The 23,580-nt window shown below is 30.8% G+C and overlaps 1 protein-coding gene across 1 annotated transcript; it reads right to left on the reverse strand.

Annotated features, from left to right (window-relative positions):
- Nucleotides 1–11,660: 11,660 nt before the first annotated feature.
- On the reverse strand, nucleotides 11,661–13,178 carry LOC149555173 (uncharacterized). Its single transcript, XM_089833596.1, has 2 exons — nucleotides 12,846–13,178; nucleotides 11,661–12,131 (listed from the first exon to the last, which is right to left on the reverse strand). The coding sequence occupies exons 1-2, from the start codon at nucleotides 13,176–13,178 to the stop codon at nucleotides 11,661–11,663; spliced, it is 804 nt and encodes a 267-aa protein (XP_089689722.1).
- Between the last annotated feature and the right edge of the window lie 10,402 nt (nucleotides 13,179–23,580).

Consider the following 23,580-nt stretch of genomic DNA (forward strand, 5'->3'; position numbering starts at 1 on the left):
GGGTTACTTCATAGGGGAACTGTTTGCCAATTGCTATCAGGTTATCAAAATTGTCTCAATTCCTATCTTGTTAATGTTATGGTTATTTTTGAAATATGCCTCATTTTAAGCATTGAAATGGTCATTTCATCTCTGAGTTTTTGAGAAATTTTTCCCTTCAATATCCCAGCTCCACACTTTGAATTTTCAAAATCCAGCTTCGATTCAAAAAGTTGTCACAAGTTAATGGAGAGACCCAAAATACATATTTTCAATTCTATCATTAACCATTAACCATTAACCTTTGAAGAGGTTAAGATAAGTTTACAAAATTAACCATTGACCTCTTTTCTAAAATAATGGTTAAGATAAGCTTACCAGATTAACCATTAACCTTCTAAAAAATGGTTAAGATATGTTCAAAAAATTAACCTTTTAAAAGGTTAAGGTTAAGCTTCAAAGCCAATGCGTAGCCTGCCAATGCTGATGAATATAAAATGTACACTACCACGAAAATCTGATAGATCATGTTGAATTCATGTCTCAGCCACAACTCATTATCGTCCATGGAATAAGTGGTTATGGCATCTGGTCCACCTAAATGTAGCAACAAAAGCAAAGCCCATATTCTGTATGTTTGATTGCATGGGTTGTGCATCATGGTCGCAAGTGCAGATATGGCCACAACCTCTACAGAGATGTAAGCTTGCCACACTACTCAATGGAAAATCGCACTTGAAACCTGATATCTGTGCATACCCAAAACAACTAAAGACTTTCAATACTTGCAGATGTTGTGAATAACATGTATGCAAAATGTGGAAGTAGGGACATGGAACGTCAATTGTTGTGAACAATTTTCCACATACGCTCCGTTGGGTTAGTTTTACAGTAACAAATCTATTTACTAACACCAATGTAAGTAGTTTGTCAAATTTGGTTAGAACATGTCGTGTAGCCCTTGGCTAAATAGCAGAATAAATGCACCTGATTTGAGATTTTTTTAAATTTATTAATTATTTTATGAATGTCAAATTAGGTGCATTTATTCCACTGGATAGACGTTGTCGTCTCACACATGATAACATCATATTTTTCTATTTGACATGATTTTCTTTCATTCAACACAATAGTGTGTCATAAGGTTGGCGTGTACATGATTTGCATAGAAGATTTTTAAAAACTGTAAACAATAAATCAATATCAAAATTTAACTATTTGTTAAAATATCTTGTGAAAAATAGCATTTCAAATTATAAATAAATAAATAAAACAATCTTAAACAATATTATTAAAATAATTTTTTTTTCAACTTTTCCTTTTAATTTTTTTAAAAATATATTTAATATGGAACTATTAATAAACATGTTTTTTATTTGTTTTTTATTATGAATTGTTTTAGGAAAATATAATTTAGTATATATCTTAAATATATTAATTATAAAATGATTATGATGAAGTAAACATATTATATATTCTAATTGATCATAAATATTTAACTTTATATCCTTCAAATTTGATCATATTATAAAAATATTTAATAATAATTTATAAATCTTTTTATTATTTGCTTTTTTTTTATGAATAGTCCTTTTCTATTAATAAAAATATACTAAGAATATAATTCACAAAAAAAGGTCGGGGGATACAAGATCACCCTACGAATGAGTTCACATAGCCGGAGTTGGAGCAGAAACACACAACCACAGTCGGAATTAGGCACTATTCATAAAAAAAAAACATATATAAGGCAACCTTAGGTAGCCAAAGCAGTGCTAGCCAAGGGTTGTGGTTCATCTCTATCATGGAAGCCCCAATCATCTTTGCGATTGGGGTCGGGCTAGGAATAGTCCAACCATCTTCAGTAGCAACAACAAGAGGATCAGTAGAAGCCTTTGCATCTTTGATCTCTAACCACAAAGGAGAAATTGCCAGATCCAGGCAAGGTCATTTCCCAGAAAGCACCCGACGAGCACTGGGAGGAGGATTCGGGGGCCAACCAGAACCACCATGGAGCAAGGAAGCTAAGCGATGCCTCCAGCCTCCATCCTCCATCACCACCGCTGGGAGAGTGGTGGCGGGAAGCTTGGGAGTGCAGGGTGTGTGAGTGGCAACCTGAGGAATGGCACTGCAAATGGTGGCCACAAGGCATCAAGGTATCTATTGAGGCATCAGGAGGAACTCTAGCAATAGTGCAGGGGGCATTGCCCCAGTGGTTCAGCAACTCCTACAAGTTAGCTACCTCAAGGGAAACTTTGTTACCTTGCACCAAAATATTATTTGCTTTTAAAAATCTAAGCTAACTTAGTAATTTCAAAACACTTCAATTTGAAAAAATAATAATTAAAATATATAGATTCTTATCATTTGTTAAAAAAAAATAGAAAATGACATATTACCTTTTAACTTGTTTCTTTGATTGGTTATAATAATGATTTTATTAAATTCTAGAAATTGGCATGCATCTTATATCTATGTAGAGGGTGAATTAGATTCATATCTATCTAAAAGACCAAATCAAGCCCAATAAAAAAGTCTTCATTAACAATTGATCTCATCACCCATTTTGTGATTTCCACCTCCTCAACTAACACTTATTCTCATGCCAAAATTAATGTGATAATGTCCATATTAAGTTGAAAATGATGTTTTCCTTCCACAAAGTGCTTGCCCAATAAATAAAAAATAACCATGACAAAATCATCTTGCTTGCACTTTAGCAATCTTTTAAGCCATTGAACTATGACAAGGTTCAAGAATCTCTATTTTTGGTGCTTTGTATCCTAAAGGTTGCCTCTATGGTTTTCTTACACTAAACTCTATTTGACACTTACATCACCTTTCCACTAATAATTCATTATACAAATCTGCTATAAATGTCTCCATGTTTATTCTTATAAAGTTGGATTGCTTCTACATCTATATAGTATTCATTAGTTTTCAATTCTCTCTTTTGCAAATAACAACTAAAATGAGCTAATTTCAAGAAGCTAGCATGTATATTGAAATACAAAATCTCTTGTATTCTAGTTGACAATATCAACACAATATTTTACTTTTGTTATTTCCATTTTAAAGGAAAATATGAATGGGGTCTCCTAATTTTCCCCTAACTCTCCAATATATTGTATATCTTCCTATTGGCATTACCATTGCACCATGTTCTGGTGCAATTCCTAATCATTAGAGAGTTAGAAAATGAATCAAATTAGATTGTAGATGTGTTTGAGTTAGTTATTTATAAGGACCTATGTTTGAATCCATTGTTCTAATTTTCAAGTACATTTGTGCACCACTATTCATGATTTATGAACTACAATTGGAGATTTGTGAACCACTACAGTGATTAAATGAACAATTATTGGTACAATGGGGTCAAGTATCATGAACAATTTTTTTGGGCCACTTTTTGAACCTTTCGTGTATAATGTCTTCTATAGAGTGCATGTTATTGGTGAGAACTTGTATCATTAGCTTTAAGAAATTAAGTTGCATACAAGAACAATAAAAAATAGAATTTTTTATTTTTTTAAACATTTTTTGGCACCTAACTGGGGGCAAAGTTAGCAAAACCCACTACTAGGTTTCTTCCCCTAATAACAATAAAAATATCAATTTTCAATAATATAGAGATTTAATGTGTTTCATTCAATATAGATTATGTTTATACAGAAATTATTTTTTTGTTATTTAGCAAAAATGAATCAAAATTTTGTACATTATACCTATTATCAAATTGTTTGGACTATCACATCCCATAACCACTTGTTTATCAAACTCTTTTTTAATATTTATGAAGGCAAGTTTACATTGCCAAACCACATCTCACACTCTTTATATTTTAAGTTGATAACATGATTGGTCATCATATACCATTAATATAATTTATGAAGAGATTGATTAGGCTTCACACAAAATAATAATAAGAATTATTTGGAATTAGATGGACTAAGAAAGTGATGAATATTGTTATTGTGTTTGAACATATTTGTATTAGAATGAACTAGAACTTAATATGATTAATTGAGTTGATTAAGATAAGTTAAATAATACACCATTTATCTTACGTGATTAAGAACTAAAGAAATGATGGTTATACTTTGAAAAGGAATAAACATGAGTTTCATTATATTTTCACACAAGAGGCAATGATTAGGGGAGGCATAAGCTTGAAGAGATTTATTACAACTATGTTGCTTGATCATTGGATCTTACGACCACCCTTAAACATCGCACACTAAGGAAAAATTAAGCTTGGAAAAGGTAAGTTGACTTTATTTTTTAACACTCTTATCCTATGTTCCCCTGAGTTCTTGAGACAGGGACGGCAGGGGACATCGGGACAGCAATCTTTTTTGCTGATTTTGGGGACAGCGGGGGACAGCAAATGGGGACGAAAAAAGTGACATGTTTTTATAGTTTTTTTAATTTTTTGTGTGTTGAAAAATTGGGGACGGATGCAAGTCCCCAATGAAGTTTCTGGGACAGGGATGTCCCCGTCCCCGAAATGCTGGTATTTTTGGGGGGGATGCATCCCCGGGGAATCCTAGAAGTCAAGTCTTAGTGTGTGATGTTCATGTCAATCATGATCTTACTAGATTAATTGCATCCTACTTATTTATGTCCTAAGGCATTAACCCATTTACCAATAACATGGGGTAGGGTTTGACATTGTATTTTATGAGAAATAATCAATTAAATATGGACATGTGAACATTCAAAAATGAATCCTAGATTTCATTAGATTTATGCTCAATATAATTGTTAAATGAGGAAACTTGTTACCATTAGGCATAGAAAATTTATTAAAAGGCTAACACTTCATCATGCAGGTTACTCACTATTGTTGGATTATCAACTTTTGTCCTATTATTGAGACTTCTAAAAGATCATGGTGGGGGTAAATTTTTTTGTTTGACCTCTTTCAAGTTGTCAATTACAAAGCCATTTTTGCAAGAGTTGTCTATACTAGAAGCACAAGGTGTGTGACAAGGCTTATAAAATTTTGATTTTTAATTTAATTATTAAGTTCAAATTAAAAGTCTTGTCATATGCCTAGTCTTGACAATTTAACACAATGTATACACATTATCAGGCAACATACTCCAAGCCACCTATTTTATGAGAGCTAAACATGAGCTATTTTAGGTTACATGGTTAAAAAGTAAGGAAATGGTTAGTATAAGTTGGAAAGGGATAGGAGTGAATTTCTATTTTTTGGTTCATATCTTTTAGGTGTCTTCTCATAGTTTTTATGTATTGCTAGCCTTTCGCCTTTGGAAAGTCCTTGTACACTTTGAATGTACTAGATACTAGTTACTATGAGTTGATAGCTTGTTTGTTTGGAAAGCTCTTTAAACTTATACAAAGTACAATTTTCTATTGCATATTCCACAGTAGTTTGAATGGGTGGTGGTAGTTCTATGAATTGATCATTTGTGGAAGCTCCATGTAACTTATACCAAGTACAATTTTCTATCACTTGTGGTATAGTACTTTGAATTATTTATGGTAATTTTTGTAATTATTTGTTCCACATTACTAGGGTTTTTTTTTATTATGATACAAAATTGATAATTCTTGTGTTTGATTTTCTTAATTATAATAATTTATGTAACTTGATTATTTTTAAAAAAAGATAAAGCTTTCTCTATAAAACGAAGACATTCATCTTTCTCTAAAATATAGCCCTAGGTGTATTACATTAGATTTTGAATCTTAGTGTTATCTTACAGTAGTTTGGGTTGAAAGTGGTTGTTTGACCATGATAATTTGTGTGTCTAACTGTGAAGGCTATGATGTTGTCAAGGTGTGGTCATGTAATAGAAGATTATTGGATTGAAATCTCCCAACAACATTATGAAGATTGATTTAAAGATCTTTGTTAGAATATGTGAATGTATGGGGTGCATTGTCAATTGTGCTCGACACCTCAAAGGTTTTTGTTTGACATATTGATGAGGCTTTTTTGAAAATGATTCCTATAGAACTAGAGAGTACAATGGCTGGATACCCATGTATCTCAGTAGATGAATTCCTTTTTAAATGGATTCAGTATCACTTTGATGCAAGTATAGAAAGAGAAAATCCCAAAGTGATGATGGTTTCCCCATAGTGATGGCTTGGGTTAGAGTAATTAAATATTTCCTTATTAACTCTAGTTTTCATAAGGTAAACTTTAGGCATCTATAATGAATTCTTTTATTAATTATTATGATGCAACCTAGGTTAGCCCATTTTAGGGTTTCAATCTCCTTTATAAGGTTGATCTCTCTTTGTAATTAGAAAAAAACACTTTCGATAATAGCAATTTCTCTTTTTGCTCATCAAGAGTGTCTCATCTCTCTTTCTGTGATAGGTGTTTGCATGCAGGTGATTCCTAGGAGCTACGAGGTTGAACTTTCATCAACTTCACACATGGTATCAAAGCACCAGATCTTCATGCCCTTGTTATGTTCGTGAGAGATTTGGCATCTGTTTTTAGATCGAAGTTTTCTCTTTCACAAGGTTTCAATTTTCACACATATTTTGTATTGGATCTAGGGGTTTCTGATTTTTGAGGCACCTTAAGCAAAAATAGACATCAACATTGAGTTCAGAGTGATCGAAAACCCCCCATTTCCATATAAAATACGTTTAGTTCAGACGTTGAAATCTGAAGTTCAAATCGAGGCAATTTTTATTATTTATTGGATTAGTCAAAAATAAATCATAATTTTTGGGGTATCTATGAAAAAAAATGGCATGCGTTGGAGAATTCTATTATTTTTTGTTTTAAAAAAAAGAGAGAAGATTTGTTTCTCTCTGTGCATGTGTCTGTTTGATAAGCCCATGTTGTACGATCTTGTCAGCCTTGTTTGACTGAGTTACAGAAGCTGTGCGGGACCCTTTCTTTTATGAACAACCCCGCCGAGTTTTTTGGATTCTGCACCAGGGCACTGGCTACCCAGGCAGGAGGATCGACTTCCTGGGTCACCAAGATTTTCAAACGCTATGCCACGCCTTGCCACACCTGTCCCTTTCACTGACAGTGTCAGAGAGTCCATCGTGCACCCATTCTATGGAGATGACTTTTCTTTTTTTTAATAAAGTATTAACATACTTCACATTGCAATAGTTTTATGATTGTTAATATAAAATTAAGTTTTTATAATTGTTTATAAAATATTTTTATAATTAAATTAATTTCTATAGACTTAATTTTATGTTTTATTACTTTTTTAAATTATAAGGTATATTCATTTTATTTTATAACTTAATTTATTTTGTATTTATTAAAATATTTGTATTAATCATGTAAATAGTTTCAAAATAACAATATATAAATAACGTTTGTATTTATTGAAATAACATTTGTATTTATTGCAATAATAAATTTATTGTATAATTTTACAAATATTTAATAAAAATAAAGATTATTATTTTTTGATTAAAATGAATTGTCAACAACTTATTACTTTTATATTTAATATCATTTAATAAAACATTGCATTCAAATTTAATTTAATTTTTATCTTATTAAAAAGAAATTGTTTGTAATACTTTATTATAAATTTTGCTAGCTAAATAAATAAATAATTTTTTTTAATACTAGCAAAACTTATAATAAAGTATTAAAAACAATTTCTTAATACTAGCAAAATTTATCTAATCACTTTTCAATTACACTAAAAGATTTTTTTTTTTTTCATTTTCTAAATTTGTAGTGCTTTATTTTTTAGAAAAAATATTTTAGTAAAATTTTACAAAAAATATTTGAATTTAATTAAATTCTAAATCATAATAAAGCTAATTAAAATTAATATCTTTTATTTAATATAACAAATTTATAAATTTTTGAAAAAATGAACTCAAATCTATTAATATTCAAGTTGGTTGAAGTTACAACATTTTTTTGGAAGATTTTTTTTAAAATCAAGACTATATTAAGTTATATAAATTTTATTTGAATCATGACTATATTATTTGCATAACTTAATATATTCACCATCTCATAAAGGACAAGAACAATGGAAATGTCAAGTTCAAGACGGTGAAAATTAGAACAACGAAGCACCTTTAATGATTATAGAATTTACATATTTTCTAATTTTTCGATGAGTATTTGATATAAGTTGCATTTTAGTTAAAATTGTGTGCTTGTCTCAATGAATTCCAAATAAAAGTATCAAGAATCAATCTCCCCTCTCTTTGAGGACTCCTAAATAGCTTCACTAATGCACATTACTCATCATCGACTCCTTGGAGTGTGCTTCCACTTTTCTATTTTCTTGATGCAAAAGATCTTATTTTGTAAAGATGTTAGCTTGGGGTATTTACTATACTATATCATCCATTGCTAAATTGACTAGACCCTTTTACCTCCAATTTTTCCTCTCGGGTTTAATAAATGGGGTTGTAGTCTTTTATCAATGTTTTGTTTTGCCACAATTTTTACCAGTCCTTGGATGCTACAAAACTCCTCAAGGATTTGGATTTTCTTTATGTTTTTCTAGCTAAACTTTATGGAGTTTTATGTGTTTTTTTAAACCTTGGAGACATTTCTTTCAATTTGACTGGAGAGTCTATGCTTGCCTTGGTGAAGTTATTGCTTTATGATAAGTTTGCAACTGCAACAATGAATAATGAATAGTAATTGCATCGATTTTCATCAGGTTTTCCTATGTTTCACCTTTTTTTATTTTTGGCTTGAACTATCTCTATTTACTGCAGGAGAAAAGTCTAACAGAAATGCAATTGCATTCATTTATAGTAAGATTGATTAAAATAATGAAAGCTCTTGAAATTTGTTGAACACTTAAATAGAACAACCACAAATTCGTACCTAGAAAATTCTAGATTTTGCATCATTGGCAACAAATAGGCATGATTTTGACTAGAATTGCAAAGATACAAAATTTGATCTTGAGAATAGGATTCAAAGATATCATTGAGTTTGTGAATATTCAAGCAAGGAAAATAACTAATATAGTTGAAATTATTTTATGTTATTCAATAACAATGATTGAATAAATGAAAGAATTTATCATCTAAATAAATCCAAAACATCTCCCCTCCACAAATAAAAATATAACAAAGCTTGGCAAATTTGGATTTGTAAACTTAAAATGTACTCTGCCTTATGAAAAATAATTGAATTTGTATTGTTAACTATCTAATACTACTCAACAAAAATGAAGTTCAAATTTCAGAAATCATAGAAAGTGGCTTCTTAACTACACTCCACAGAGAAAATTTCTCCAAAGATCATTCTTTGACTCAGTTTTTAATCAAAACTTATTTTCTATTCATATTGTTCAAAATGAGACTAAATAGATTATGAAAATGTGAAAAATCATTTCTCTATATAGTTCAAGTCACATATTAAATTAAATTTTTTATTGATCAAGTTGGTCAAAATGAGACTAAATAGATTATGAAAATGTGAAAAATCATTTCTCTAAATAGTTCAAGTCACATATTAAATTAATTTTTTTATTGATCAAGTTGGAGTTCCCAAATGTATAGCACGATGCATTTTGTAGATCCATTTTTGTATTCCACAATATGCACTATTGATACTGTCAAACATAAATTAAAAAAATCATTTTAAGAAATAATTTTTAATACTTTATTATAAATTTTGCTAGTATTAAACAAAATTATTTATTTATTTAGCTAGCAAAATTTATAATAAAGTATTACAAACTATTTTTTTTTAATAAGATAAAAATTAAATTAAATTTGAATGTAATGGTTTATTAAATGATATTAAATATAAAAAGTAATAAGTTGTTGACAATTCATTTTAATCAAAAAATAATAATCTTTATTTTTATTAAATATTTGTAAAATTATACAATAAATTTATTATTGCAATAAATACAAATGTTATTTCAATAAATATAAATGTTATTTATATATTGTTATTTTGAAACTATTTACACGATTAATACAAATATTTTAATAAATACAAAATAAATTAAGTTATAAAATAAAATGAATATACCTTATAATTTAAAAAAGTAATAAAACATAAAATTAAGTCTATAGAAATTAATTTAATTATAAAAATATTTTATAAACAATTATAAAAACTTAATTTTATATTAACAATCATAAAACTAAACTATGTGAAGTATGTTAATACTTTATTAAAAAAAAAAAAATCATCTCCATAGAATGGGTGCACAATGGACTTTCTGACACTGTCAGTGGAAAGGACAGGCGTGGCAGAGCGTGGCACGGCGTTTGAAAATCTCGGCGACCCAGGCAGTCGATCCTCCTGCCTGGGTAGCCAGTGCCCTGCACCAGGCCCAAGGCCCCACGCATTGGTCTTCGACATATTTTGGTGCTTGTGTTATTCCAAAATCGATGGGCATTCAAATGGTGGACCAGATTTGTTTGGTGGCGTGCAATTTTTTTCTTTGGCAGTCTTGATTAGGGAGTTCTTGTGTTTTGGGTCTCCTTGACCGCGTGTGGATTTGCATGCGATTATTTCATGTGTTAATGCACATGCAGATTCAACCAGTCCAATCGGCATTCCTTGTGAGGTTGATCTAAATGGTTCAATGCTCCTTTTTTTTAGTTATATTTAACCATTTAGAATTAGGGATATCATTATGTTTTTGGTCACTGGCATTAAAAGTCTCTCCATCTGAAGCCTAATAGGATCTTTTCTAGGTGCAAAATTCATGCTCTCCATTTTCTTCATCCATATTATTAAACTTTGCTAACGGTTAGTGGAACATGTATTGCATGGAACGTTTTCTGATTAGGAGGAAAGGACCATAATACACAGAAACCTTTAGCATATATATTTATGATTACCATGGCCAACTCATTGATATCTATGTAGCTATCTCCCCCATCACATAGTCTATGTGAATGCTACGTTCTCAGGCGAGAGTTTCTTTCCGTAGTTCGAGGGTATACTTGGTGTTCCTTCTCGAGAGGAGTTGTCACACTTGGGAAGGGTGTCTTGCCTCATTTTACACTCCTTCCTGGTCGTATATGTTTGGGGAGTCTTATGAAAGATGGACGTGGTCTTTGAGGGACGCCGGAGCTTGAGAAGTGGATGCATATTGCACCTCTGCGATAGTTTTGGGCAGATTTTGTATAACATAGCTTGTTGGGATGCTTTGTTTGGAGGATTAGTTTCCTTTTTTTTTTTTGGCGGATTTGGTATTTTTCCAGCACATGGCGGTATTTTCTACCCACGGTATATACCCAAATTTGGGCGGTTTTTCTCATCATTTTTCTTTGACATGTGAGCGGTTTGTTTTTTTTCTTTGAGAATGTTATTGTTCTTTAGGTCTCGATACAACTATTATGTATCACGACAATATTGGTAACGAACATAAAAAAAAGTATTATACATGGCTAATGTATCCGGTTAACAATTTTATGTATCTGAAGACTTAAATTGCATGTCCTCTTGAATTGAATAAATTATATGTCCTTCTAAATTAGATACATTGTATGTCCAAAGACATTATAATATAAGATAACTATTGTATTAAAATATTATCTCCTTTTTTAATATTTTATACAATTATATATTTTTATCAGCCTAGCCATTACACTTTATAGGAGTGCAATTGCTATTCAGTATTAAACATGGAAAGACAATGACAATGTAAGGAATGAAAAGAGCTGTGTTAAATTTAAAGCGAAATAATATTTCAACCAAATTACAAGATTCAGAATATGAAAGGAAAAAGCACTTGTCTCTGCTTGGGGAAGTTATCAATCTTGTGCAAATACCATTGTCTGGTGGCATAGCTTCTACCTGCCAAGTACATCACTGTCCAGAACACAGAAACCCAGCTGTAGAGAGTCTGAGAGATGACGGCCAATCCCATCCAATCAACAATCTCAAATAGATAATGTGGGCAGACCACCAAATCAAATAAACCTCCACTGGGAATTACATACCCTCTTTTGCCATCCTTTCTGAGCCTTGACAAGAGATAATGATGATAAAAATTTCCCACAACTCCAACACAAAACAACACAACTCCAACCCACATCAAGTTCCAAGCCGGAGGCTGCAAGCCCTCTGAGATCTGCTGGGCGTACAAAAGATTAACAGTTTGAAAGAAATATGTAACTGAAATCAATAAAGCGGCCTGCAAGGTCATATCACCAGAGTAACGGTGCAAAAATAAGACCTGCAAAACCCATGATATTATATATACATTGATGTTTAGCGTATGGTACAAGCAGAATTCTATGTTAACACAACACCACAAAAGAAAAAAAAACTGAATTCTAAGCATCAAAACCATTGTTTCTACTGCCATAGAACTCTCAATCGTCAGTCAGGGAATATAACAAATTTGAAGCAGCCCATTTCCAATGAGGTTCAGTCCACAATGATATTAATGTCTAATCTCTATTTCTATTAGGATGCTCACATAAAATATATCTTTGACCAAAATTAAAAAATAGATAGATCTTCAAATTTATCATTTTTTCTTTACCATCTCCAGTTTTGTAATTGAAAACAGCAAAAATATTGCAAAATATTTTTTGAGATTTGAAAAAAAAAAATGATTGAATTTTGGTGCGTTCTCTTGGAGGATAGCTGGTGCCTTTCTGTTAATGCTATTAGATTTCTAAGATCCATGCAATTATGTTCTTCTGACTTAGATTATGTATAGTTATTGTCATTAAGATTTTGAATCACATTCTATAATCTATCATTAGAATATACAAAAAACATAATTAATGAAAAAACAAAAAAATTATACACAATCTAAACTACTAGAACATAGCAGTAGATTTCTATTTTATAAATAAAAAATAATAGTAAGAGAATATTTCTATTCTATAAATGAAAAATAATAGTAAGAGAAGAGAAGCAATATCATATACACACTTGCCTCCAATTCTCTTTTAAGGAAGTGTACAGTTAAAGCAAATGCAAGGGTGAGCAGATGTGGGCCTGCTGATCCAATGTTTTCCAGTTTAGAAATGAAGAACAGTGATGAAGCTGCCAAGGATGGGCCATAGCAAATAAGCATGCCATTTCTACTGGATATTTTCTTGGCTTCTTTTACTTCTCTTGTCTGAGCAAATTTGGAGTATGTGAGATTGGTACCTCTGACTTCGGAGAACGCAGCATTAAATGCGGCAATGAGAGTAATGACTCCAGTAGCTTTGAGATATAGAGATGGAGGGCTCTGGAAGAAGATTTGTTGCAGAACATGCACCATGGCTTTGATTCAGATTTGGCTAACTTCACAGGGGAACTGTTTGTCAATGTAAGTACTTTGCCAGGTTTGGTTAGAACACATCGTATAGCTTGTACCTAAATAGCAGAACAAATGCATCAGATTTGAGAATTTTTTTTTTAAATTATTAGTTCTTTTATAAATTTAAGAAAATGTCAAATCAAGTGCATTTATTGTTATGGATCGAGGTCGCTCATCATATAAACTTGCAGTGGATTGAATAATCCGTTCAGCATACTGTGACACGTCTGTTAATCGATTACCTTGAATTTAATGTGATTAAATGCGGTCAATAAGCGATGCAGGGTAGTCGAATTTAATGTGATTAAATGTGTCGATGGTCAGAAGGAGTCAAGAAGTTCTTAGGATTCTGAAAGATTGGACTTAATTGATTGGGGAAGTTAAAAGAGGTTCAGTCACTTGTGGGCATTGGAGTTTTGAGTAGTACATAGCATCTACTTGCAGGTCCAAGGGTCATGCTAATGCAACAATCAATTTTTCAAAAGATTTTTAAATTATTTTTATTAAGAATAGAAAATTAGTAAAATTCAAAATTTATGGTGTTGGTTTCATGTAAAGATTATATTTTCTCACGATAAGCTTCATAGCTCTTATTTTCTGCAGATTTGAAAATTCCACAGCCCTTATTTCTAAATATTACAAACTCTCTAACAAGACACGGTCAAATGATGGTATCTTTGTAAGAATCTATGCATACAAACATAGAAAGGTGATTCAAAAGAAATGAATCATACTTTCAGAAGAAAATGAATTGTAAAAGCAAAGATAGGTGCAGAAACTCTCATTCATGTCATCATCATCATCGAAGCCATCATCATACATTACTCTCTTGGTGTCACGGCTAGATAGATTTAAGAACACCAAGAAGAAAGGTTAATTACACTCATTCCATTCCATATGCTACATAAAAAATACTAAGCAAGAAATTATTATGGTAGAATGACAGTTGAAAGATGCAATCAGCTAGGCAATGAACAATTATAATATGGAACCGTAATATACAAATATTGGCAATAAAGTATAGATCATCAATAATACTGGACAACCTAATAATGAATGCTTATGAGTTTTGTTGTGTATGCTCAAGGCATGAAATTAGAAACATCTTAATTTGGATTTTTTTGATATTACAAAAGGGGGTTGGTTAGTTTAATAGTATTGTATAAATATAATAAAAGAATAGACAAATTGATAGAATAATAATGAGGATAAAGAAAATATTATGATTTTTATAATATGGGGAGTGATCACAATCAACCTACAAGATCAAATGTTAGGGCTAGTTAAGTGGAGTAAAATGGTTCACTGTTTTTTGGAAGTAAAGAGGGTAATGGAAACTTACTAAGAGTTGTTTCTAGAGTGAAATGATAAAGGTAGACGAGTGAGGTGGAGTGAAGGGGAGTTCAAAGAAGAGAGGGAAGTGGAAAGAAATTAGGAAGTGAAATTAGAAATAGAGAGTAATAAATAATAATAAATTACTACTCTACTCTCATGTTAATAAGTTAGACAATTAAATAGGTCAATATATTTGTTTGTGTAAGATGGAGAAAAAAGGAAAATAAATAAATGTGTTTATTTACCAAAGAGGCATGTTTATAATAATGGGGTGAAAAGATAATATTTTCCACTACTACAAATTAATGATAAGAGAAGAAAGAGATTAAATTGAAACATCTATTTACTTAGAATAGTGATAGAAATTTACATGGATTATTAAATCAATAAGGGAAGACAAGAAAATAAGACATATTCAATTAAATTAACTAAATAGTCAACATTAATTTCATAGTGAAATTATGATGCAATGTTGATAAAAAATAAGACCAAGCAAATGACATAAAATATACATTAAAAAGTGTAGGTGCAAGCCTTGGGGAATTTCTATTGTCAACAAAACTCGTACTTGCTAAGATTGAAAAACAAACCAAAATTTATTGAGAAATTGCAAAAGAAAATGTTCAATTATTAGCTATTGAGTTAACTCATCTCAAAGTCGCATCTTAAATACAAACCAATTAACAAAACAAGTCACTAAAATTTCTAAATAAGGCCTTCATAACTTTTAAATAAAGACCAACACTCATAATATTATGATTATGCCTCAAGAAAATAATGGTTCCATTCATTAAGTAATTCTTCATACCCAAGAGGCTAGTGGTCCACACTATCTAGTATCACATTTATGTTTTCTACACACTCATAATATCATGATTATGCCTCAAGAAAATATTGGTTACATTCATTAAGTAATTCTTCATACCCAAGATGCTAGTGGTTCACACTATCTAGTATCACATTTATGTTTTCTACATGAGTGGAATTGTAGTGGTCCACACTATCTAGTATCACATTTATGTTTTCTACATGAGGGGACCTATTCAACCAAGGCAATAGATATATGTGGATGATTTTTTTTAGAGAATGTGTGGATCCATCCTTCATAGATGCTTACAGAATGAGGAGGATATATATCCTAAAAGATAGGTCTGTTAGTGGTATATTTTAAGGTTTGTTCCTATTGAAAAAGTAATAGAGAAATAATATTATATGGGTTGTGTAGAATGTGCTGGAGGAAACATAAAGAGATAAACATTTTATTTTATATGTAAAGGTGAAGGGAAATTTAAAGTTTTAAAGGATATATCTTCAACCAAGAGGAATGGGAAAGGATATTTATGGAAGTATAATAGTAGGAAACAAAGAATGTATGATTTAGTTAAGAATAGGAAGGGAAGAGATAGATGAGTGATGTAGCTCTTTAATGTAGTTTTGGATGAGACATAAATTAATAAGGGTGAGTAAGAGATAAATAATTATTTTTAAAAACGCACATAAAAATCATCGATCCCTTAAAGTTATTGGCAAGGACATAATAATGCGAGTGTTATTAGAAGCAATATTAGGTTAGAATCTTCAAAATGAATATTAATTGAAATTTATTTCTCACAATGATTACTAAAAATTATTTAGAATTTATTATGATTCAATTTACATATTAGGATTTTCACTTGATGGTCATAATATTATGAAAAGAAAAGGAAAACAACATCAATTATTATTTTGTCAAAAAAATTAATTAAATGACTAACAATTTTTTTAAAAAAATTGTATTTAAGAAACTTAAGGAAATTCCAAGATTAGCTAAACTTCACTATTATTTTTTTAAACATATCAACAAAATAATATTTTAAAATTCAAACACTTTATGAAATTAATATCACTTCTAAATTTTCTCTTTAACTTTGTTTATAAATTTTGAAGATTGAGACATGTAGCTTTTTTTGTGTAATATAATAAAAAGTTTAAGTACACAACTAAGTAAAAACATTTAATATTATATGAAACAAGTGAAATTGAAAGATTTAAATCCTCTAAAAAAAATCCCATTTATGTTTAGTCAAAAGTTAAGAAATTTGTAAACTTATAAAAGTTAAATATTATTTTAAAAAATCTAAAATTCAAAAATCTAAAGCCCATAATTTTTTTTAAATTTTAGATAATCAAATCAAAATTTCTACAAAGAAAAAAATTAAAAATTCAAATTCAAAAGCAATACTCTCACAAAGTCACTTCACATAGCATGCATGCAAAAGGACTATAATTATCGGTCACCCTTAAACATTACACACTAAGGGGGAAATTAAATCTAGAAAAATAAGTTAACTTTAATTATTTAATACTTTTAGCCTAAGAATTAAGTCTTAGTGGGTGATGTTGTTTAAGCCATTAGCACAATTTATTTTCAAGTACCTCAGTCAATTATCTTTTTTTAGTTTTTCAACAGTATTACTATTTCTAATTTCAGGCCCGAACCATTTTCATGGAGCATGATCCGGCTGGATGATTCCCCCAGAATTCCTCAGAAGTTCAACTAGATTTGGCATACCTTAACATTTCTATGTACACTAAGGTATGCATTTGTAACAATGTTATTATGCAAATCCAAGGGCAAGCTAATAAAGTTGCTCACCTGCAGGAGTTGTTAAATCACTGGGGCAATGCTCTCTACACTATTGCCAGAGTGCCTCCTAATGCTTTGGCTAATGTCTCAACGCCTTGTGGCCACCGTTCTCGGTGCCAATCCTCAGATCACCACTCAAACACACCACACTCCTAGGCTTCTTGCCACCACTCTCCCAGTGGTGGTGATGACGGATGGAGGCACCGCTCTGCTTCCCCACCCCATGGTGGCTCTGGCTAGTCCCCGGCTTCTCCTCTTGGTCCTCAGCAAGTATAGTCTAGAAGTATCCTCACCTGGCCTTGGCAATTTCTCCTTCGCGGCCCAAGGTTAAAGATGCAGAGATTGCCACTGATCCTGCTACTGCTGATGATGGCTGGACTGTTCCCAACCTGCCCCACAATCCCACTGCTGCGTGGGGTTTTCCTGACAAAGATGATCCTCCTCCCTTGGTTGGCACTGTTGTGGCTACCTGAGGTTGCTTATTATGTTTTTTTTTAATAAATAGTTGCTATTTCTAGCTAAGGCCATGTTATTAAGTTTGACTTTGGCCATGTGAACTCTTTCGTGGGGTGATCTTGTATCCCCTGGCCCCTTTTTTTGTGAATTGTATTCTTAGTATATTTTTATAATAGAAAAGGACTATTCATTAAAAAAAAAAAAAAAAAAAAAAAAATCAATGCACTGAGGAGACTCCAAATTTAACTAAAAAAGGGGTAAAAAATTTATTGAATAACAAAGAGAGCTGAACAACACAAAAAAAAAAGAGAACTACAAAACTTTATCCTGGTCCACAAGTTGAACCAGCATCTAAGATAAATCAAGGGGAAGTATCGTATGATCAATAATGTTCCAATTTGGTCCATGCTCAGAGACCCATTTAGCCAAAAAATCAACCCCATCATCCTTTTTCTAATTTCCATTTGTAAAAAATTCCCAACGCAGACCCAATTGAAATATTTCTAGATTCACATGAGTGCCTTGTTCATAAACATTGTGACTGCCTCTAATTTGATATTTAGTAGGATCAACTTGTGTGTTGATAGAGAAATTTGCTTGCATGGCATCCAAGTCACTAGTTGTTTGGTTAAATTGTGCTCCGCAGTGGTTAAATATGCTTGGAGCATGATCTATCAATTTTGACTGCAAATTCAATTTTTTGGACAAAGTGTTCTTATCTTTTGTTGTGTCTTTTGATAGAGATTGTAAGACTTCATTTCCCATGTTGTTAAAGTTTGAGCCAATACTCTATTCACAATAGGAGCTAATACACATGTATGTCAAAAAAGATTTGTAGAATGCAATGTCTACAAACTATCGTTAAGGCACACATTCTTTGGACTGTGTTGATTGAGGTTGCACGGTTGTAAAATAATTCTCATTGAAAACAACATTTCTATTTGGTATAATTTTCTTTTCCATTAGATAATCAAACAAAATTTTGAGAATGATATATATTGAAAAAAATAAAAGGATTTCATAAATTATTGAAATGCAATTTTATTTTTCTAAACATTTCGCAAGCATCTTATAAATATAAGCCTGAAAGTTAAAATAAAAATTTCAACCTTGGCAAGATTGAGTATATGTCGGTCTCGGCCCAAACCGATCCATCCAAGTGGATGCCATCATTCACATCGTCCAAGATGACAAGGGTATGAACTCCTCACAATCGGTTTCTCATTAGAGCTTTCTCCCCACTTGAAACTTCTCTGTGGTATTTTACCAAACTGCTTAGTATTTCTCTTTCCAAAGAACTGAGCATCAAAACCACTGTAAATTTTATTATAAATAGATTTTTCCAATGTGGTTATACTGACATGGTCGATACCAATGACTCCCACTTTCACTATTTTATGCCAGGAGCTTAGATCTACTTTTTCAAGTAGGTTATAAATATCAGTTTGGAGTCGAATAAGATGCCCAAAGACATCCAACAGAGTACTGTTCAAAGTATCTAAGACATCTTTCACAACTCTTTTTATTAGTCTTCCTTCGTACTTGCAAATCACCTTCCATTTATTACACTTTATTAAACAATAAATTTAAAAAATGAAACCAGATTATAGTGTTCTAGAGTTTCAAGTATTTATATGAATTCATAAAAGAAAAAGGAAAAAACTAAACATTTATAGATACTTAAAGAGTATATAGTATTGAACAACATGATAATTAGACATTTTTTATACACAGTAACAACGGTCAAAGCTATCTCAAAGGTATATAAGTTATTATTTTAAAACTCTAGTCATTCAACCAGTAATTGCTTTAATGTTGTTGGGAAGGAGAGTAATGAGAAAATATGAATCCTTTATTCAACAATAGTACTAATGAACTATTGATAAAAGTAACACAAACTGTAAAATAGAGTAGAAATGATCAACAAAACAGAGTTAAAACAGAGCTAAATAAAACAAACAGAGTTAAAACAAAGCTAAATAAAACAAAGCTAAAAAACAAGATTGAACATATCAAATATGCACACTTTCTTATTAAAGCACTATAGTTTTTCTTCATGCTCTTACGGCTGAGAAGAATGCTCTATTTATAGAGCTTATACATATTTCTAAAGGCTTCTTGAGAAGCTTCAAGAAAGGAAGCATTCTAGAGATTTCTATATATTTTTAGATTTACATTTTGCTCTTCATGAGGTAAGTAGAAAGTTCTAGAGTGTACATTAAATGCATTCCTACCATCGAATAAATAAACATTATTCTAACACCCTCCCTTAATTTCTACCACTAATGGATCTATATGTGGGAGAAATTAAAAATTCAAATAGGATGGGTCCCGGCATTCAGCCTTCTTAGGTACCCATTTGCAACATCAAATTTTTGTTCTACTTATCACTATCACTCTGTTTCTCTTGTCATTATACTTTGGGTTTTGAACTGGTTTACCCATAACCACTTGAGATTTTTCAACTAATACATTTTATTTTTGCTTTAAGTTTTCACCCAAGAAAGTGGTTTTGGATTATCACAAACCCTTCAAAGACTTGATACAAATATCATCTCAATAATGAGGAAACTATCTTTAGGATTTTCTCCTTTATGAAATTTCATTCTTCATGGATGTCTTATTGAACAATGATTCTAATTTTCTCAAACCATTTGTACTCCTTGAGAATTCATATTTTGATTGATTTTTATTATTACTCACACTTGAACATTTGTACTTAAACAAACCTTTTATTATATCAACAATCTTTTGCCAACTTGATCCATAGTTCCATCCAAAGTCCATTTTTAAGCACTTCTCAATAGAAATATTTTTAAACTCTTTATTCCAACATGTCTTTTCATTATGACTCTTTAAGCCACAAATATTACATGGATGTAGATCCCAACACTTGTCTTTTGTTGTCCTTTCCTATTACAATTTGAACATTGCATATATTTTTTACTTTGAACAATTTTTCTTGAACCAATAACATCATTTTTTTCATTTGTTGTGTATCCTAGTCCTTCATACTTTGGTCTCATTGTTAGTAAAATAGGTTTTATGATTCTGTGTTCATGTTTTCCCAATCCTTTACTGTTGTAACCCATTTTCTTCATGATATTCCAACCAACATTCTTATTATCACAACTAGTATTATTTGTGAACACATTGCCATTTTCTTTTTTAAATTCATTATCATCTTTAAAAATGCATTTATCAAGTGATGATTCCAAATCTTCCAAATCTTTTGTAGTACATGAAATATCACATACTGATTTTGTCTCCAAGCATACATTCCTCAAAGTATGTAATTGATTTAACTCATCTTTTAACAAGCCATTCTCTTCTTCTATTTTCTTCATTTCTTTTCTTAACAATATCAAATGACTTTAATTGTTGTTCTAGCTCTCCATTTGCTTCTATATAAACATTAACATGTTCTAAAAAGTTACATCTTTCTACACTTAGTTCATTTCTTAGCTTTGTCAATTCTCTTTACAAAACATCATTTTCACATATCACTCTTGCATTTTCTTTCTTTGCCTTCATTAACTCTTCTTCTAAATTATTGGTCTTCTCCTTTTTAACTCTTAAAATTCTCTCTTTTGTCAATTTCTTTGCAATATTTCAAATCTTGAAACAAACACATTTACCAAACAATTATTGTTCTATTAACTATAACCTTTCAATCCAAGCTAACTCGTAAGCTATACGCAATTTTTAACACTCTTTGTCAACGTCAAAAATTGTCATCAAATATCATGCATACCTTGATTCATTTTTTATGGCACTCCTAGCAGCAATTTGCAAACTTTGATCACTTTTAACCTTGGTCAGGAGCTGAAGACACATAACCTCTTTTCTTTTAATACACTTCAATGTGCTCTGTAAACATAGTGGTGTCTTTTTTCTTCTTCAGAACTGGCTGCTCCAAAACAATGCTTGATATTTCTTGTAGCTAGGCCAATCATTTTACCAAATTAGACTTCAGTAGCATTTCTCTTCTTTAGACAAATTTCTTTACAACCACCAATCTGGTTATTACAGAACTTTAGATTTGCAAAAAAATTAGAGTTTCACATAACAATAAAGATAGCACAGCCCATGAATCACAATGTGCTCTGATACCATGATGAACTATTAATAACAATAACATGGACTATAAAATAGAGTAGAAATGATCAACAAAACAGAGCTAAATAAAATAGAGCAGAAAAACAAGATTGAATATATCAAATATGCACACTTTATTATTAAAGCACTATATTTTTTCTTCTTACATTTATAGGTGAGAGGAATGCTCTATTTATAGAGCTTATACATATTTCTAGAGGCTTCTTGAGGAGCTTCAAGTAAGGAAGCATTCTAGAGATTTCTATATATTTTTAAATTTACATATTGCTTTTCATGAGGTAAGTAGAAAGTTCTAGAGTGTACATTAAATGCATTCCTACCATTGAATAAATAAACATTATTCTAAAAAGTACATTATGAATCTCTTATGTGAGAGATTTTGAGTTTGAATTTACTTAACTTTAATAAATAATTCACAATATACATATTAATCTATACCTAAAACTAAATAAGTCTGCTAATGTAAATTATGAGACTTGATTCAACTTTAGAGGAGAAAACCTAAAGAAAGGGAGACCTAGAAACTTCAAAGGGAACAATTTCCTTGTGCACTAAAGACATTGTTTTTCTATCTAATTGGTCTAGATTGATTACCATAGTAGCTTCATATAAAATTTCTTGATAGAAGAAAAATGCAATCAAATACATTATTTGGTATACTCATCTCTTGAAATATCCTAAGATGAAATTATATTCCACTACATCTAAAATTATATTCCATCTATTGCAAAAGAAAGATTTCAACTTGAATAGGAAATTGAACCACTACTTTTTTTCCCAACCCGAATAGGACACTTCCCAGTGGAGAATCCCCTCATAATAGCCTATGGGCTAATAAATGGTTCATAAATTTTCTTCTTCTTCTATCTATGATTGGTTCATTTTGTTGGAAATTAACGTTCTAATAGTTAGAGAGTAAGAAAATGAATCAAATTAGATTGGAGACATTTTTTGAGTGAGTTGTTAATAAGTCTAAGTTGGTTGTTAGCCATATTTAGTTTCTTGTCAATTGTATTATGCTCTTGTCATTTGTGTTAGCATAATTATAGGATCTTAATGAATTTGAGTGTGTATATATTTGTAATTACTATTGCCAATGATTAATAAAAAGCTTCATGTTTAGTCTCCAATAGCACTTCATAAATCATGAAAGTGGTGCACAAATGTACTAGAAAATAGAACAACAAATTTAAAAACAAAGAGATTAAACAAGAAGCTTGTTATTAATCATTGGTAATAGTAATTACAAATATATAGTCATGTGACTTCATCAAAATCCTATAATTATTCTAATACAAATGAGAATTGATAATAAACTAAATGTGGCTCACAACTAACTTAGACTTATTAAAAACTAACTCAAACACATCTACAATCTAATTTATTTGTGAATCACTACTTCACATTTTGAACCACTATGGTGATTGAGTGTAAAATTTTTGGTGCAATGGGGTCAAGTATAATGAACAAATCTTTGGACCACTTTTAGACCCTTTCATGCATAATGGCTTCTATAGAGTGCATGTTATTGGTGGGAACTTGTAACATTAGCTTTAAGTAATTAAGTTGCATACTAGAACAATAAAAATATAGAAATTATAATTTTTTTACATTGCTTGGCACCTAACTAGGGTGAAGTTAGCTAAGCCCACTACTAGGTATTTTCCCCTAATAACAATAAAAATGTCAATTTTCAATGATATGGACATTTAATGTGGTTCATTAAATACATATTATATTTATAGAGAAATAGTTTCTTTTGTTATTTAGCAAAAATTAATCAAAATTTTGTACATTATATCACTTATCAAATATTTTGGACTATCA

This window comes from Cupressus sempervirens, chromosome 5 (genome assembly GCF_028749045.1).
Source record: "Cupressus sempervirens isolate cs-2001-9-10 chromosome 5, ASM2874904v1, whole genome shotgun sequence".
In the NCBI taxonomy this organism is placed as follows: Eukaryota; Viridiplantae; Streptophyta; class Pinopsida; order Cupressales; family Cupressaceae; genus Cupressus; species Cupressus sempervirens.